General features: G+C 42.3%; 1 protein-coding gene across 3 annotated transcripts in view; it reads right to left on the bottom strand.

The window, feature by feature from the left end:
• Positions 1-333: 333 nt before the first annotated feature.
• zer1 (zyg-11 related, cell cycle regulator) overlaps positions 334-18222 on the bottom strand; it is a 22859-nt gene continuing 4970 nt past the window's right edge. For all 3 annotated transcript variants that reach the window (XM_087171677.1, XM_023397899.2, XM_023397898.2), the window contains 13 exons: positions 13582-14036; positions 12240-12413; positions 12043-12157; positions 10961-11107; positions 10670-10843; positions 9766-9981; positions 9176-9217; positions 8750-8869; positions 8497-8612; positions 7364-7552; positions 6260-6357; positions 5874-5976; positions 334-4289 (listed from right to left, as the gene is read on the bottom strand). In XM_087171677.1, the coding sequence (XP_087027803.1) occupies positions 4202-4289; positions 5874-5976; positions 6260-6357; positions 7364-7552; positions 8497-8612; positions 8750-8869; positions 9176-9217; positions 9766-9981; positions 10670-10843; positions 10961-11107; positions 12043-12157; positions 12240-12413; positions 13582-14036 (2037 nt within the window). In that variant the 3' untranslated portion in view covers positions 334-4201. The remainder of the gene's footprint in view (positions 4290-5873; positions 5977-6259; positions 6358-7363; positions 7553-8496; positions 8613-8749; positions 8870-9175; positions 9218-9765; positions 9982-10669; positions 10844-10960; positions 11108-12042; positions 12158-12239; positions 12414-13581; positions 14037-18222) is intronic.

The raw sequence follows: 18222 nt of genomic DNA on the forward strand, positions 1-18222 counted from the left end.
TGTGTGTTGTGTTGTGATGGATGTGTGTTGTGATGGATGTGTGTTGTGATGGATGTGTGTTGTGATGGATGTGTGTTGTGCTGTGATGGATGTGTGTTGTGTTGTGATGGATGTGTGTTGTGATGGATGTGTGTTGTGATGGATGCGTGTGGTGCTGTGATGGATGCAGATGTTTGTCCTGTGTGTGTGTTGTGCAGGAGCTGATGTTGTCTACAGGTATGTACAGGCGATCCTGTCCCCAGTGGAAATGACCTTCTTGTGCTCAGAGTTGTGTTTTCATCAGTTAGTATTCCCAGTTTAAGCAGCTGCAGTGAAAAGAGAGAAACAACACAATAACATTTTTACCACTCCATTTTATTGCTTATTCATACCTTTACACTAACGGCCTGGTTCTATTTAGATCAGGAAAAACTGCAACTCCACACTGGATCAAATGTTCTTCACACGGATCAGCAGTTACAAAAGAAATCAATGACAGAGTGTTGACAGATTCAGAAACATGATGAAATTAGTAGATGACACTTGAAACCGTTTGTGACACAGCAGTTCTCCTGAAGCAGAAGTTCACTTTCATTTTTTTTGTTTTTTTTTTAAATTCTTTTTATTTTCAGCACAAACATCTTTATAAATAATCAGGAAGAGTCAACACCCCAAGACGTCTTTTTCTTCATGGAAAATAACTGAGACAATGATTCAAACCAGAGAGAAGTGCTGGAGTCGATGATGAAGATCATCTGCTTTCTCTACAGAAAGTGCACACCTCCACCACCAGGATATTTCTGATTTAGTTGTGACCACATGAGAAATCCTCTTCATGTTTGCACATTTGAATCCCAGACAGAAACATTTAGTGAGTCTCTAATGAAGCTGTCCACTCCAACACCAGCTATCACTGTGACTGTGAACTGTACCGATCAGATCCCATCAACACACAGAGAACCGTACATGACAACCAGGAAGTCAAAGCCAATACAACTGATATGAAATAGCTTATAAAAGATCAGTTAGGCATCGCTCATCCACGTCATCTTTAACCGTATTGATGCAGAAAGAGACGCTGTACAGAGGCTGATACTGGGAACCAGCTGGAGCTACACACACTGTGGAGCCAGTGTGTTTTCATGACAAACCACTGTGCAAGATGTCTGAGCCGTTTCCTCTGAACCAACTCGTTTTACAGCTGCAGGAGAAAGTGACCGACAGTGGATCCTTCACTGGCAGGAAGTTTAAAGTCTCAGAATCCCTGGACCAGGAGCAAAGAGTCCTGATCAGACCACCATCCAGATCCTGTTCACTGCTGGAGGTAAAGGGAGTCTGTAATCCCTGCTCAAACTGTCCATTCAGCTCATTTATTCAAGTCAAATTAAATTACAGAGGCAACGATGCACAGACCTAAAGTAAACTGTATTTAAACATAGTAGAAAAATGAAACTGTGATTGACAGAATCATTGTTTAATTGTTTAATATTGGTGTAAAACAAATCTCTTTGGGAACCTGGGTTCTGGGATATAATGATGTTCACATTGTTTTCTGCACAATTAATTACTTTAAAAACAAGGATAGATGAATAATAGAAATAAAAGTATGAATTTTGTTCACTCACTCATGGCCCTGTTTGATTCAGATTGTTATGAAGTTATTTAACTGAACGTTTCTCTGAGAGTCAAACCTCCTGCTACACTGCACACACTAACAAACCTGCTGTGTTTACCGCTGGATGTCTTTATATCAACTTTCCTAAGGTGTCTGTTGTACTTCCCAATATATATATTTCTATATTTTTTTTTTTTTCACAAGAAAACACCACAGGGTGTCTCTAAGAGTAACTTTGATTTGGGAGAAAAGAGTCAAGTTAAACCAGAACAAGTTTGGTAAAATCAAAGGTGAGAACTGAGAGAGCTTCTATATTCACAGTCAAACAGTGAAAAGTCCATCACCACCACCCCCCCAACGTAAGGATGTCACTTCCTGAACAGATCATTCCAGTTTCAGCTTTAAACATGTGAACGCACCATTTTATTTTCTCCCATCAGCTTGTAGAGAAAAGTGTTGTGATTGAAGTGAAGCAGTAACTTAGCAGCATGTTGACCCACCAGTGAAACTGATGGGCCATCAGGTGTTAAAGGACATGTGTTTCTGTCAACCTGGTCTCTGTTATTATCTGGCATCTTACCCGACCCCTGACCTGAAGCACTGATGAGCTGAGAGGCGGAACAGATGCTGCCTGTGACATTCATGTATATTTTAGTCAGTGATTTATCAGTGAAATCTTGAAGGAGCACTGAGGGAACACACTGCAAACACTATATTCCCAAAAGTATGCGGACACCCAAACAAAGCCGTGTCGGAGCCTGCTCCTCACCTCTGCTCCAGGCTACACTAGCTGCTAATAACATAACACACCTGAATCTCTGACTAGACTGTTGATGGTCGAGTTGAATTGTGGGTAATTAGGAAAAAGGTCTTGACAAGGAAGAGGACTAAGTGGAATAAAAAAAGACGATCAATTCTGATCCCTTTTGATCTTTAAGGTTCTGCTATTGCTACATAGCTAACATTAGCATTAACAGTTGTTTACTCACCAGTCTAGAAGAAATTCTTTGAGTTCAGCAACAAACTTCATTCCTTCGCTCACCAACAGCTGTCTCCAGAGGTGGAAAGCAACCCTCTTGATTTGCCTCTATTTCTATCACCTCTTTTCTTCTACTGAAGTTAGCATGCTAACCAGCTAGCCCCGGCCTGGTCAGATCTTCTTCAGTCTGTACTGAAGAAGTAGCTGCTCAGAGGACGTATTGTAATTTCTTGTATTGTAAAGACAACAATGTTTGAAGATCTTGTCAAGACTGGTAAGTAAACATCTATTAACGATAAAGTTAGCATTGTAGCAATAGCAAAACCTTCAAGTAGCTCCTTTAAATAGTGACATTGTTACAGGAGTGTAACATTAAATCTGTGGAGTACTCTTTGAACATTACACCCAAACTGCTGCTTGAACGGCCTCCACTCTTGTGGTTTCAGGCTGCAGGGACTCAGACACATCAGTGAGGTGCAGCACTGATATTAAATGATCTGGCTCACAGTCAGTGGTCCAGTTCATCCCAAAGCTGCTGGATGGGATTAAGGTCGTGCTGAGCGCTGTGCAGGCCAGTCAAGTGCTTCCAAAAATCAAACATGGAAAACCGCTGCACTGTGTCCACATACTTTTGGCCATATAGTTTGTCATCTTAGTGTGTTGTGACCTCCCTCACAGCTGAAGCTCACCACTACTTCCGGAAGAATCAGCCTAAAATGCCAGACAATTGAAAACAAGAGTCAGGTTGAACTACACCTAAAAGGTTCCTTTAAAGAGCATCCAGGATTTCTACACGACGACTGAATGAGGGGGTGTTCTGTGTATAGTTTCTTATCACTGACCATATATCAGTCAAACCTAAACAAATTTAAATACAGAGTAAAGTCATGAGTGTTTACAGTTATATTATAAAACATACACACGGTAAAAGGATGAGACAAACTGAATATTTACATATTTAACAAACAAGTCCATCGTTGTGCCATGAAGGTCTGGAAGTTTTCCCTCCCGCCAACATCAGTGTGATGCTTCTCTGCAGCCTACACACACATAATGGCTAATATTCACTGTACATCTGTGGCAGCTCAGTGGCCCCCACAAGCATGAGTGAGTGTGAGAGAGCAGTGTGAGAGTTGTGAGCTCTAATGGCGGAGCAGGACACTACGCAGCCTTCAGCCGTTCATTCAAACATAGTTATACAGAGGAGAGCTCGCGAGGGCTTCAGGTTCCCTCCACTGAGTCAAGCATCACTCCGACTGTTTTGTTCTGTTGTTAAGTCTTTGAGACACACACACACACACACGCACACACGCTCACACACACATGCACACTGAGAGATAACAGTCACCCACCCCCACAACCCCCGTCCTAACAGAAGAGATGTGTGTGTGCAGCAAAGGTAATCACCCTCACAACAAAACTCCATGCACCAGATCTCAAGTCCTATGTGTCAGAGATTAAGGTTCAGTCCAAACTGCTGCAAACAGGGTCAGAGACTCAGCTCTGCTCTACAAAATAAGAAGAAGAAGAAGAAGAATGCACACAATTGACCCTTGTGGTGATGACGGTAGGTGGGGCCTTAAGGTTGGTTTGCTTGATGTTTGCTGGGAATCATGGCTCCTGTGGGGTCAACCTCTCTGTCCATAGTTTACCTCCTGTCCATGGTTCGTCTCCATGGGGTCTTCTTTGAAGTTTTCACACTGCTCCATCACTTTCCTGCAAACATGAAAACAGTTCAAGTTAGCTACAAGTACACCGGGGCTTTCTACCACACATGGTGTGTATTCAGTTACAACTGCACTCTGTCCTCCGCTACAGCAGAATATTTCTCAGTCACAGTGAAGAAGATGCCAGATTTTACATTAAACAGGCAAAGATTTCTCAACACACCCTTCACTTCACTAGTGTCTATAATGAAGGGTGATGCTCTCCGAGCTTTTCTCACCATTCAAGTTGTAGCATCCAAGCAACTACAGCTACATTTACATTTACACATTTACTCAGACGCTTTAATCCAGAGAGACTTACAGTGAGGTTCACCACTGAAGCTTCAGAGCACTAGAGACCTCGGTGTAAGAACTAAGCACTACATCTTTTTAATTAGTGAAGGAGATCAGGTGAAGAAGTGCAATGAAAGTTCATAGTGAGAGCTGGTTATAAACTTTTTACACCAAAATTAACAGGTATAAGCAGGTTTTTAAAACGCAGGTAAACCCACTAAAAAAGGCAATTAACACCTTTTACACTGCCACCCGAGTTTATCAGAGAGGACACACACACACAAACGCAAGGGAGAAACAATGAGGTGCTAGCCGCCGTGCAAACTAGTAAAATGAATGCAGATTGTTCAGTTTTCATGACTGACAAAAGCCTGATGTTAGCAGGTCGTCTGAGGCCGTCCTGTGTGCAGAGATGGTGATGACAGACCACATTCATTAGAGGAACACAGTGGATGAGAAGGAGCAGAGCCAGAAGTCTCTCTGAAGGCTGCATTAGTGACTGAATCTGATTCAGGCGGGCAATCTGTAGTGTGTGGAGGTCGAGTGTCATGTGACCCTTCAGGCTGATCAAAGACCAGACAGGCTGCTGCATTCTGGACCATCTGTAAGCGTTTGACTTCTGTCAGAAGAGCATTGCAGTAGTCGAGGTGAGAGATAACCATGGTCTGGACCAAGCAAATGTGTGTGTGTGTGTGTGTGTGTGTGTGTGTGTGTGTGTGTGTACACACTCTGGTATGTGATTCTGGGAAAAGAAGTCATGTTTCTAAACTCTCAATTGCCTCTGCTCTTAATTATAGTGTCAGCCGTTCGTTTCCTGCAGCCGCTCATTCTGACCATGAAAACCACAGATGAACAAACCTCAATGAAAATGTCCAAAACAGATATTTTGCATTCATGTGATCTGTGTGGAGGAGAACATGGAACCTACCGACAGAATATTTGTGAAAATGACACACACCTGAACTAAAAGGAAACAATAGGTACGTTTTTCTGTATCTGGACCAAATTACTACTAAAGTGACCTGATGCGTCTGTGTGTGTGCGTAGATCACTGCAGCATTAATACATGAGCTATGGACCAACACCTCTAATCACTGTCTTTACTACATATAATATAATATATACATGAGAGAATCTAAAACCAGGGAAATGAAGTCTTCACACTTCTTGGCCTACGACTGAATCATCAGCTGTAGATTTGATGTTATTAATCAGAAGCTTCCTACCAGAGCACTAACAAGTGTGAGCAGTACGCAGAGGTGAGGGTGAAGCAGTTTGTACAGAGAGCTGTCAGTCTTACCTGGCCATGTCCTTGGTTTCTGGCTGTGAACTGTCCAGTTCCAGAACTTTCTCCAGGAGACTTATTCCTCCTTCTTTTATCAGCAGGGGGCAGTATTTACTCGCTGCAGCCACAAATAAATGAAAGAGAAAGACTTGAAAATTACACCTGTGTATTACTGTATACAACACAATTTAGACAAAATGTTAGTAACAAGTGATGTTGGATCACAGTAGATAATAATATGAATGTGTCACAACCCAAATATGTAATAGTGTGTTGTTCTGGTCTAATATAAGCAAGCTCTAAGTCAAACACAGGTTTACAGTCACAAGTGTCAGAGTCTTCAGGACTCTTCTGAGGATGTAAAGACTGAATGTGATGCCTGGTGTAAAGCAGATACTCACGGTAAACTGACACCAGGTTGAAGAGAGCCCATGTGGCCCAGTGCTGACTGACCGGAGAGATGCCCTGAGGCAGCAGTCTCAGGATGGGCTCAAACGACCTGAGAGACCAGACTCCAGTTAAAAACTCACATTAAACAGCAAAGAAGAAGACACTGCTCAGTAAAGTCAGACATCTAATAAAATAAATGCATCAGAAACTTCACAAACAATGTTAGTGTAATTAAACACCTACAATCAAAAAAATGTATTACATTAAATATAACTTTTACTACCTACTAATACTTCTTATCATCTGCATTTCATGGAATTTGTCCGACGCTAACGACCTAATATCTGCAAAACTAAACTAACGTTCCCATCAGCCTCAGCTGTGCTTTATGTTAGCTGCTATTAACAAATGTTAACTCCAGCATGGTAACACTGTCACTGTGAGCATATGATGTTAGTTTATTATAAGCACGGCCTCACAAAGTCACTCTCATGGCTGTAGACTTACAGATTACTGAATAATGTAAAAACCTTGTGATTACAAATTTTTAAACTTCACGAGAATTTCTACATTTTATATTGTCATTAAATATATGGTACTAGGTTATAATCACTGATTGATATGATAATGTGAAGCATTTAATTATTTAGTAATTTATTTACAGTAAAAACGTATGTTTTAAACCTATTTACATTACACTGACTTAAACTGTACTCTGTCTAAATCTAAGCTTATGTGTTATCCAAAATGTAATATCTTGATACAGTCCAGCCCAAACATCGCAATATATGTTATTATCCCAGGTTTTTTTTTTTTTTTTTTGGGGGGGGATTTTTTTTAATACAGTTATATTACTGTATTTTGTGTTTCAGGTGTTTTTTAAATAATATATAATAATATCATTGTATTTTATGTTTCAGGCAAAGCAGTAAAATGAGGGTTGGACTCTGCAGCAATATTATGAAAGAAATCACATATAGCAGGAATAAATTTTCATTGCAACATTTTGATATAAATACATACACACTACAGTTTAAAATACATTATTAATATAATACAAAATGAAACAGTTTAAACAACGCTGATATGGCTCTAACAAAGACATTGGACAGAACCTGTAGTTGATGTTGCGGCGGGAGCTGACATCCCAGCTCTGGATGGCGTCCCACATCTTGTCCATCACTGTGTCTCTTCTTGGCTCGTCCATAGACCAAACCTCCGGCCCATCAAACATGATGTGTGACAGCACACCGCAGGCGTTGTACGACACCTCGATCCCATCTGCCTTACTGTCCAGCAGGTTACTGTCAGAGCATCACACAGTGGGTGGGTGGGTGGGGGGGTCGGATGAAAAAATATCTAATAAGAGGTCTGACTTCTAGTTTGTATGAAAGAGCAAAAAGTCAGTTCTCACTTGCAAACACTAGATTCACTCAAGCTGTTTGTTAAAATATGTAAAGGATTCTATTTCTTCTTTTTTTGCTTCACATGGTGAGGATGCAGTGAGGATGCAGTGAGGATGTAGTGAGGATGTAGTGAGGATGCAGTGAGGATGTAGTGAGGCTGTAATGAGGATGTAGTGAGGATGCAGTGAGGATGTAGTGAGGTTTAGTGAGGATGCAGTGAGGACGCAGTGAGGTTGAGTGAGGATGCAGTGAGGATGCAGTGAGGCTGTAGTGAGGATGCAGTGAGGATGCAGTGAGGCTGTAGTGAGGATGCAGTGAGGATGTAGTGAGGCTGTAATGAGGATGTAGTGAGGATGCAGTGAGGATGTAGTGAGGCTATAGTGAGGTTTAGTGAGGATGCAGTGAGGATGCAGTGAGGTTGAGTGAGGATGTAGTGAGGCTGTAGTGAGGCTGTAGTGAGGATGCAGTGAGGATGTAGTGAGGCTGTAGTGAGGATGTAGTGAGGATGTAGTGAGGTACCTGGTACCAAAAACAAGTATAGTCAAGTGATGTTGAACCTGTACCATGTAACAGAAAGATGCTACCAGTGTGTTTGAGTTATGACAAAGACTGTTTGTAAATGATCTAATTAAGTACATGCAAATCTTAGATACTAATCTTATCTAAAAGCAGAAAGTTGTTTAAATTATCTTCAGGAGCTCTGTGTCAAGCAGCAGGTGAGAATATCCACTGGTGTTTCAAAGACATTTGACGAGTAAACTTGTCATAGGTCCTTAAGTTTATTGATGACAGGCAGACTGACCAGAATCATTGAAAAACCATTTTACCCACTCCTCTCTTACCTGAACACAGTGATGAACTGTGGGGTGAGCAGCTGTGGCCTAAGAGCTTTGACTTCAGCAACATTTCCCAGAAGCCCCAGCATGTTGCGGTGAAGCTCCTGCTTGTCTGGAAACTCCTGGATTGAGATCATAGAGTAGAAATATTTGAGGATCAGTGTTTTAGTAGTCCAGAAGCAGGAGGTTTAATCCTGTACAACTACAACACTGTCTCTAACATGCACTGTGCGGAACTTATCCTGGACTGTGGACTCACCTGTAGACATTCCAGAAACAGACTCATCCCCCGGCAGTTGAGAAACATCTGACAGTTGTCAGGTGTCTCATCAGTGATGTTCCACAGAGCGCTCCAGGAAAACTCCATCACCTGGTCACACTGAGGGGAAACACACACACACACAAGCACACACACAAGCACACACACAAGCACACACACAAGCACACACACACGCACACACACACGCACACACACACACACACGCACACACGCACACACACACACACAATATTACGTTCAATACTGGAATCATGATAAGTCTGCATTTAAATAATGATAAATTATTCATAACAGACTGCACCAAAATTCATAATCATCCACTGAGTAAAGTGCCAGACAAGATTTATGCAGATAAAGCAATACAACTTAGAACTGAAATGATGCAGGAGTAAAACAGAGACTCACCATTCTGTCCTGTAGCTTCTTCTGAATTAAATTCAACATTGTCTGAAAATGAGAAAAAAGAATAAAGTTTGTGTATAATGAATTCAATTTAAAAAAAAATAATAATCAGGAGCTGAGATCCTCAGGGTGATGTCACACAGGTAGTAACACTATGACAAAACAAGGTAAAAGGCTTGTTATTAAGGTGTAAAAGATGATGTACAGTGTGAGTATAAACATAACTGTGGTCTCATTCAGCCCCATGTTAGCAACCAGCCTTTTATAAGACATGCTGAAGCTTAAAGAAATCAGGATTTGGGTATTTATTGACGTATTTTTTAGTCATAGAATAAAAGCTAAAAATGTCTTGAGCTTGTGTTAACTACAGACGTTATTTCATTCACTTAATCAAAAACCCATAAACTTCAGGACGAGGGAACAGGAAGTGCTAATATGGAACTAATTTCTGAGTTTTAAGACTCATTCCTGCAGCTCTCCATAGAGCAAAAAGAATTGGTGTCTTCTAACTGTCCTGACACTTGACCTCAAAGAACAGCTGTTTAAACTGGACATCTGTCATGAAGAGGAGAAAGTTGAACAAAGTTTATTACCTTAACAAATCCCATCTTTCCCACAGCTTCCTTGTGATGGTTGTCCACCTGACAGACCAAAGCGTTACAGAGGTGAACAGCGATTCTCTGGATGGACTCGTCCTGCCTGGCCGGCTCCAGGATTTTCAGTAGCAGCTGGTTGACCCGACTGTACTGGAACTCCAGCTCCTCTGGAATACTGAAGTTACACAGAGTCAGGCAGCAGTTCCTCTGGACCTGGGGAGGGGACACAAGGTCAAACAGAGGACGGTTAATAAATGAAAACAGTGTAGATCCAACAGAACCAACAGCTGATCTGATGGCAAATATTTGATACACTTTGATTAAGCGGTGTATAAAATATGTCATTCATCAGCTATATAACAAGCTCATGTTTTATGTTTTCTTAAGATTACAATATTAAAGAACTAGACTTTGTAGAGCACTTCTTCCTCACCAGACTGCTTTCACCTTGTAACCAGAGGCTGCATCTCTGGTTACAGGGCTACTAGTATAGAAGGTCAACACTGATACTAGCTAACACTTGCAGCATTCACAACCTGTGTATTTAGGCGTGAAGATGAGGAGGAGAGGACTGCAGGATGACACGCCCCCTTCATCAGGCTGCTGCGTCACATGTGGCTTGGCTGGTATTATGACTCAACCATCTGCACATGTACACGATGTATATCCAGGTATTACATACACACTTTTATTGTGTGATCAGATATACTGACATGCAAAATAAGAAATCATGTTTTTTTTTGAAAATGTAAATGTGATCTTGTGAAGGCAAATATCTAAATCATCACTTCACTAAAATATCTGTCTTTTAAAACAAATAAACTGAAATCTGAGCCTCCTTCCTCAGAGATGATGATGATGATGATGATGATGATGATGATGATGTGCAGACAGTACTCACAGTGACCTCCTGGTACTGCTCCATCCCATTCAGCACCACTTGAATGACTTCTCTGCGCAACCGCACACTCTGGTCGCTGCGGTACTCTGTGTTGGTCAGGTAGAACAGAGCGGCGCTGCCGGTCACCTGGATGCTCTTATCATATTTATGGCACTTCAGTGCTGCGATGACGAGCTGGGACGAGGACAGAGAGTTTTACCGGAGAGGTGTGAGAGAGAGTTGCAGGTACAACATGCAGAAAGATTTTATCTCCCCTCCATCAGACAACAACCAGACAGAAATTCATCGTACCTGCAGAGCTCGGAGCAGCTGGCTGCAGTGTTGTATCCTGGCAATGTCAAACAGCTGATTGATGGCTCTGTGGGCCAGTTCAGGGCGAAACTCTGTGTAAGCTTCAATAGCATTCAGGACCTGGTCTTCATTCTTTGATCCAGTCACCTGAAAAAGCAACAAAGAATGAATTTTTCCATTTCAATCCCTGCTCTCCTACACTGAACCCTTTACTGTTGACTGACCTGTTATATGTTCTGATAGATCACCATCATGTGCACCGACTAATGTTAGAAGAAAGAACTAAAGATGTATTTCAGTTACAGTTATCCTGTTTTCTATCTGACCAGTTTTCTTGAACCCGTAACCTAAGATCAACTGTATTTCATATCTTGTGTTCATGTCTGCTTGGAGTCAGTCTTTTTGTTTTCTACTACTTCATCATCACAGGTGTCGCCTCCAACAGTCCAATCAAAGACTGCTTTTTCCTTCTTGGACTGTTTCACTTGAAAGAGGGGAAACCGTTGAGGCCTGAACAGGTGAAAGGATCCGGAATTTCACAAGCAAAAAGCTAAAAGTTCAATCAGATAATAACATTATTAAAATTTTTTATCCCACCAATCTTCTTGTGACCCCTCAGATTCATTATTAGCTGTTAACATGGTCTGGTTAGCAGCGATTGAACTTTTACATTTCAGTATCTAAATATAATTGGCTAAATAAAAATTTTTGATGATGGGATCTTTAAGATTCATTTGAAAAGTAAATCATAGACCAAAGTGAGAGTGTTCACCCCTAACCTTAATTACAAAAGAAGACTTTCTGAATCCTTGCACACTCCCTGTTCTGAATGTCCTTCACACTTATGACTTATGTTTTTTAAATTGCTGTTGACACTGAACGTCACATTTCTATATAATAAAAAAGAAATAAAACACTGTATTGAAACAGTGGCAATAGGAATGTTTGGAAGCATCTCGATCAGGTGGCAAAAAGGACTTCACCTCATCATCCAATTGTCAACTAGTCCAGAAGTGGAAGAGCGGAATCGGAAGCATATATAATATTAGGAGACTAAAAACTGGTCTGTGTGTGTCTGGTACCTTGTAAGCAGGGATGTGTGTCACGTTACAGAGGGTGGTGTCATATAAGCCCAGGAACTGCAGGGGCCTCTTCAGTTCCTGGAAAGGATAGATGCTGCTCTTGCACGGCTCAATGCTGAAACAAAGAACAGCGTGGCTCATTGATATGTTCCCCCGAATCAGACGTACCAATGTATGCTTCTCAGTTAGTCACCCACCTGGGTCGCCCCATAGCTTCATCAAAGTGCGGAACTGTGCTGTTGTCCAGCATGATGTGACCTGAGATGTCCAGTGACACCAAGTTGACCAGACGCTGCACGACCACCGTCAGGATCTTCCTGGTCATCTTAAACTTAGAGGTCCGCCTGCTCTCCCGCGACACGTCCAGATGCCTGAAGTTTGGAGGACAGTGACAAGTTTTAAAATGATTCGAGGACATGTAAAGGGAACTACATATCTGCACATTTACATGTTAATATGGTTAAAAACTGGGGTAAAAAAAGGGTAAAAAAGCTGGGGGTGAACATAGATCGTCTGTGTTGAGCTGTTGGAGTCATCTCAGCTGGACGTCCACTTCTAGGGAGAGTAGCCACAGAACTGAAACATCTCCATTTACAGACAGTTTGTTTAACTGTGGGCTGATGAAGAGCTAAACTCTGAGACTGTCTCAGCTTCATGCTCATCATCTCTTCTTCATCCTCAGTCTCTGAGATCTTTGTTGTGAGGCCTGGTTCACATCAGCTGATTTTTCTTGTCAAAGTGTCTCTAACCCAAAACCTCCAATCTGGTTTCACTGACTGACTCCAGGTCTGATAACTGCTGACTCCAGCTAGCTTCTGTTCATGTCATTAGTCGAGGGCTTCACACACTATTTCCAGCTACACTGAGAAAGTTTGAATCATGTTTTCAATAAGATTTGTGTTATTAGTTCAACTAGATTGTGTTCATTATTGTAACTTAGATGAAGATCTGATCATATTTTAGAACAAATTTAGACACAAATGAAGATAATTACAAAGTTTCGCTGACTTTTTCTTACCACAGCTTTTCTTACACTCACATAATGTAACCGTTGGATCATATATGAAGATAATATTGTGACTGTTTCCATTGCAGTGTAGTTTGATGCTTCGTACTCTAATGCTCAGTGTAATACACTTCATCCTCTGCTCTACCTCCAGCAAACTATGGACGTCGTCTGATTTGGTTGGACAGCATGGTAAATGAGCCTTCTCTGCTACAGCTGCGCGCGGACTCTCCGCCATGAATAATGTACACATGCCTGTACGAGCTATGTGTGAGTTGGCATTTTCTCTCTGAAACTGAGGAGGCTGCTGTCAGTTAATCTACAGGAAGCATACAGGAGCACCTATAGCTGGGCAATTAACCGAAAAAGTATTAAACCTACATAAGCTGGTACTACCTCGTTTTCAGTCATCCCTCCTCAGAATCCTCCTGTCCTATCTCCTATGTTTAAATTCAGTACCAGTGGATCATTTCATTTTGAGTTGGATGAATGGGATGAGGCTACAAAGAACTGAAAGCCCTGTCCCTCCTTACCTGAGATTAACAAGCTGCACCACTGTACTGACCAACTCCTCCGACAGGTCCAGGTTGTAGAGGACCAGAGAGGCCAGTCTGTCTTTCCACTGGCAGAGAAAAGCTGTTCCCACCAACGTAACATTAGACAGATCTAGTGAGGTGAGTGACTTCAGGGGTTTGAGCAGGGTCTCAGCATCCACTTCGTCAGGTAGGCCCCCCAGGTTGAGCAGTCTGAGGCGGTTGAACCCCTGGAAGTTAAAGTCTGTCTCTAACGCTTGCCTGGAGGCGGGGCTCTCGTCCTCCTCGTCCTCTGTGTCTTCATTGCAGGCGAGCGGGGCGCCGCCCCTCCTGTAGAAGATGTGGCTGCAGCCGAAAAGACAAAGAGACACCAAGGTCTCGCGGAAGCAGGTGAGAGTTTTCAGGCTGCGGGACGACAGGTTGTTGCAGTAGGTGAGATGGAGCTCAATCAGGTCCTAGAAAAACACACCAGAGGAAATAATTACTGAAGTGATCAGTGAGCAACACACTGACAGCAGCTACAGGTTGACTGACAAACTTTATCACAGTATCTGCTTTAAAATGAGAAAATGGCTTTTCACATCTATTGGCATCCCTGAATTTACGATATTACAATTTTGTAAAACCAGAATATTTTGATAAAATGTCCAAAGTTATGCCAAAGAAACAACAAAAACACACACACAAAAAAGCAAAACACAATTATCAGCAGCCTTCACTGATATTTGGTTGTAGAAGCCTTGGCAACAACAACAGCCTCTGAAAAGAGAATGAATAACTACATGAGTCTATAAATAAATATACATATATATTAATATATATATTATTAAATATATATTAGCCCCCAACCAAATACTTTTCCTGACCGACTAGTCATTGTATGTTTATGGTATTAAATTAAATCAGGTAAACACATGTTTTTGGGGGGCATCTGAAAAAGAAACATTGCTAACACAGAGCTACATTACAGAGAAATACAAAACCGCATGAGTCTGGCGCGTGTAGTAAGCGAGCCGTCCGGTAATGACACCGGCAAAAAACAAAGAACTCATTAAGCTCCAATTAAGCTTGGGCCAGATACCAATTTAATTCTTGCCTCAATGCCCTCCAAATCCACACACTCACAGTATTTTGTTCTTTGCGTCCAGACAGCCAGTATCTGTTTACAGTGGTAAAACATGACCTGGAAGATTTTCAGCTGCCACCTTCCTGCAATATGTCGACGACTTGTTGGAAGTCAGTCATTCTGATTCTGTCTTGCTCACAAACAAGGGTCACATGACCAGCCTGGTGTGTACTACACTTCTGGACTTCCACCCGTGGACATCAGACCAGCGTGTAGACCGTCTGATGACAAACATCTTGCTGCTGTGCAGTAGTGAATGCCTGGGTAGCAGTGGGAAGCACGAGTGTTACTTCATGGTACTTCAGCCCACGCAGCAGAACTGTTTGCTCTCACATGGGCTTCACGTGTTGCTCATGACCGTGGTCAGTTGCGGAAGATGAGAGGGTTTCTGAAATGCTCTGGAAAACAAGTTCGGCTTCATGATTTGGTCACAAACTTGTTAGAAATAATTTTGTTCCCATCTCAACTTGCATTTGTCAAATGTGCTGCTTACACTTCAGGGTATCATGTGGAAATGCCCTGGTTTATTCTGCAGCCAAACATGCCGCCATTTCCTCTTTCTCCATCAGTGAAGTTCTACACAACCAGCAAATGCAATTTGTGCACCATCAACGATGTGGAAATGTAAAACTCCAACTCCGACCATGTCCTCGCTCTCTCCTGGCAGGAGAAGGGGGGATAAATGGGGTAATTCGCTCACAATGGCGTGAACCACTGTGAGGTTTGTGTGATGAAGATTTGGACTACTGCAAGGAATTAACAGTGACAACGTTTGGCACAGGTGGCAAAGATAACTCAGATTCTTGCCTCAGTGTTTGGATTTCAGTGGCAGAGGCAAGTCTCTAATCATCCACAGAGCTCAGGTCGAGAGATGATGGCAACAGGTCTAACATGGCTCCATGTAGTGCTGGGCGATATGACTTCAAATCAATGCAATATAATTATTTCAAAGCATTATCTCGATTACGATTCATGAATGATAACTTTGGCTGGATCGCATCATCTAGAGATTCTGTATCTCGCCTATTTGTCAAATGTGAGATAAATAAAGTATCTATCTATCTATCTATCTATCTATCTATCTATCTATCTATCTATCTATCTATCTATCCATCCATCCATCCATCCATCCATCCATCCATCCATCCATCCATCCATCCATCCATGGAGCCTTTTCATCTGTTTCACAGAGGTGATTTTGTATTAATTAGACCTCTGGACAAAGACAAAGTCTCCCAGGTGGAAAAGACTGTTCCAGGTGCTGCTGACAACTTCAACAGCTCTTAACATCCAGGGCAGAACAAAATGGATCCATGCTTCAAGGTACAGATCAGAAAGGAGGTGGAAAGCCATGGGGAGTGAAAGGGTGGTTGTACTTCTTCCTTCTGCTCGGTGAACTTGGGGACCATGCGGGACAATCCAGTCATTCCAGAACATGCATGTACTCTCATATTCACAACACCGACACGGTTACAGAATGTACACCACACATTGAAACACTCTCTTTGCAGTGCGCTCCAGATCAACCGATGAAGAGAAAACTGAAGAAAATGAAACTGTTGTGATGAGAAAGCATAAAAAGGATGGTTCAGAAAATACGGATGGATTTTTTCCTCCAGATCTAGTCCAGACAAAAGGAGAAGTGGATCCCGTCACATCTGAATGTTCTACTGATGGATGTAAAATAGGTGGCTGTAAGGTAAGTGGTGGTCGGCTGCACACACACTACACACTACAGACTCGGTTGAGTTAGTAAAAGCTTTGACAAAACGAGTTAAAGAACATCACACTCCTCACACCCCTGACTGTAAACTGAGGGGTGTTAGCTGTCTGCGGGATCACAGTTAATGACGATGTTGAAGATGAAACCGGCGCACTGGTTTGTAGCCAACAGGGTAAACATGTTGCAAAGCACCCGTCTGCCCCCTCCATCACTTCTGAACTTCTCGCTGGCGGACAAATTTCACATCCTGAGTTTTCAGGAGGCTGAACCTCACCACTGCCATGCCCCCAGGTGGTCAGGCGTGCACACTCAGGTCCAGCGCCCGGCCTCACTGCTTGTTGGCACCTCTATGGCTCAGCACATTGCGGTGCTCGGTGGCCAGACTCTGATGTCCAGATGCTTATATAAAGCATATAAAACCAACCGCTTTGCAACTGACAAAATAACTCTACCTCTGCAGTTGTTGTTCATGTTGGCACCAATGACATCAAAGGTCAACAGGCTGAGCTCAAAGACTGTGTCTGCTGGACACCCATCAGGCAACACGTGATTATCTCCCATTTTGGTGACATGAAAATCAGTAATTACCACCAACTCCATATCTGTCTAAACGGTTTTTGCACCAGCAGAGAATCCCCTTTCTTGACAGCTTTGCTGCTTTTCTAAATAGGCCTCAGCTGTTTAAAAGACTTGTGCTCCTGCAGTGAGTCTGACTGTAAGAAGGTACAGTCAGATGGACTTCACACACTTATTTAAATGAATACCTTCAAAATCACCAGTTTTCATTTTCAAATAATAAGACTGCTTGTGTTATGTCATCATACACACAGTCTACTAGTGTCATTGGCCCTCATTTATCAAGATTGCGTGAAAACAGGCGCAGATCTGAGCGCAGAATTGGTCGTACGATAGGATACACGTGTGATTCATGAAACATTCGTATCTGACCAATCCCAGCGTACGAATGATCGGGTCTTGATAAATGCGGCGGCTGAATTCGATCGTCATTAACATGTTACGCCCTTAAATATTCCTGGTTCGGAGGCCTCGCCCACTAAGGTCAAACATGGAGAGAAAAGTTACTGGCGAAAAACGAAACTTTTCAGAGATGGAGATCGACATCCTGACATCCGAGGTGGCGCAGAATAAGGATGTGCTTTTTGGCAGTCTGAAGAGCGGGATCAAAGGAGCTCATAAAACCGCTGTGTGGAAGAGGGTAACGGAGATGAGTTTGGCTCTGCAGTGCCCCCTCCTGCAGCCGCGCGCCAACACAGCTGTTTTGAAAAATAAAAGAATCGTGTATCCCCAGGCCACCACGTTTAAAAGTGAAAGCTTGGCATCACAAATCACCTGTACATTTATAGAGTGGTAGTTTTTGCGATTGATGAATGCGTAATCATTCATGGATGGTGCCTTCAGACGCACATTAGTGCAATCAATTGCTCCAACCAAATTTGGAAACCCAGCAATCTGGAGATCCCTGCGGTCTCTGAAAACGCGCTCACGTCTGACACGAGCGTATTGTTCCTCCGAAACGAGTAAATCTGCCATCGTTATGATCTGATAACTGCCAAAGCATCTGTTTAAATAAGGGAGTGAGTAAACATCTGACCAACCACAGTGCAACAATGATTATCTCACTAGATGCTTTTAATTGTTGTTCCAGTTGTGTCATACCCATCGGAAAAAACAAAAAACAATTACACAATTTTGCCATGAGTTAATTTGCAAACACACATTTCTGCTTGTATTTATTATTATTTCAAATTTTAATGTGCAATAATTAGATGTC

The sequence above is a fragment of the Seriola lalandi genome, unplaced genomic scaffold, assembly GCF_002814215.2.
Source record: "Seriola lalandi dorsalis isolate HSWRI2012SDOR001 ecotype SW California unplaced genomic scaffold, Sedor1 jcf7180002054939, whole genome shotgun sequence".
Taxonomy (NCBI): domain Eukaryota; kingdom Metazoa; phylum Chordata; class Actinopteri; order Carangiformes; family Carangidae; genus Seriola; species Seriola lalandi.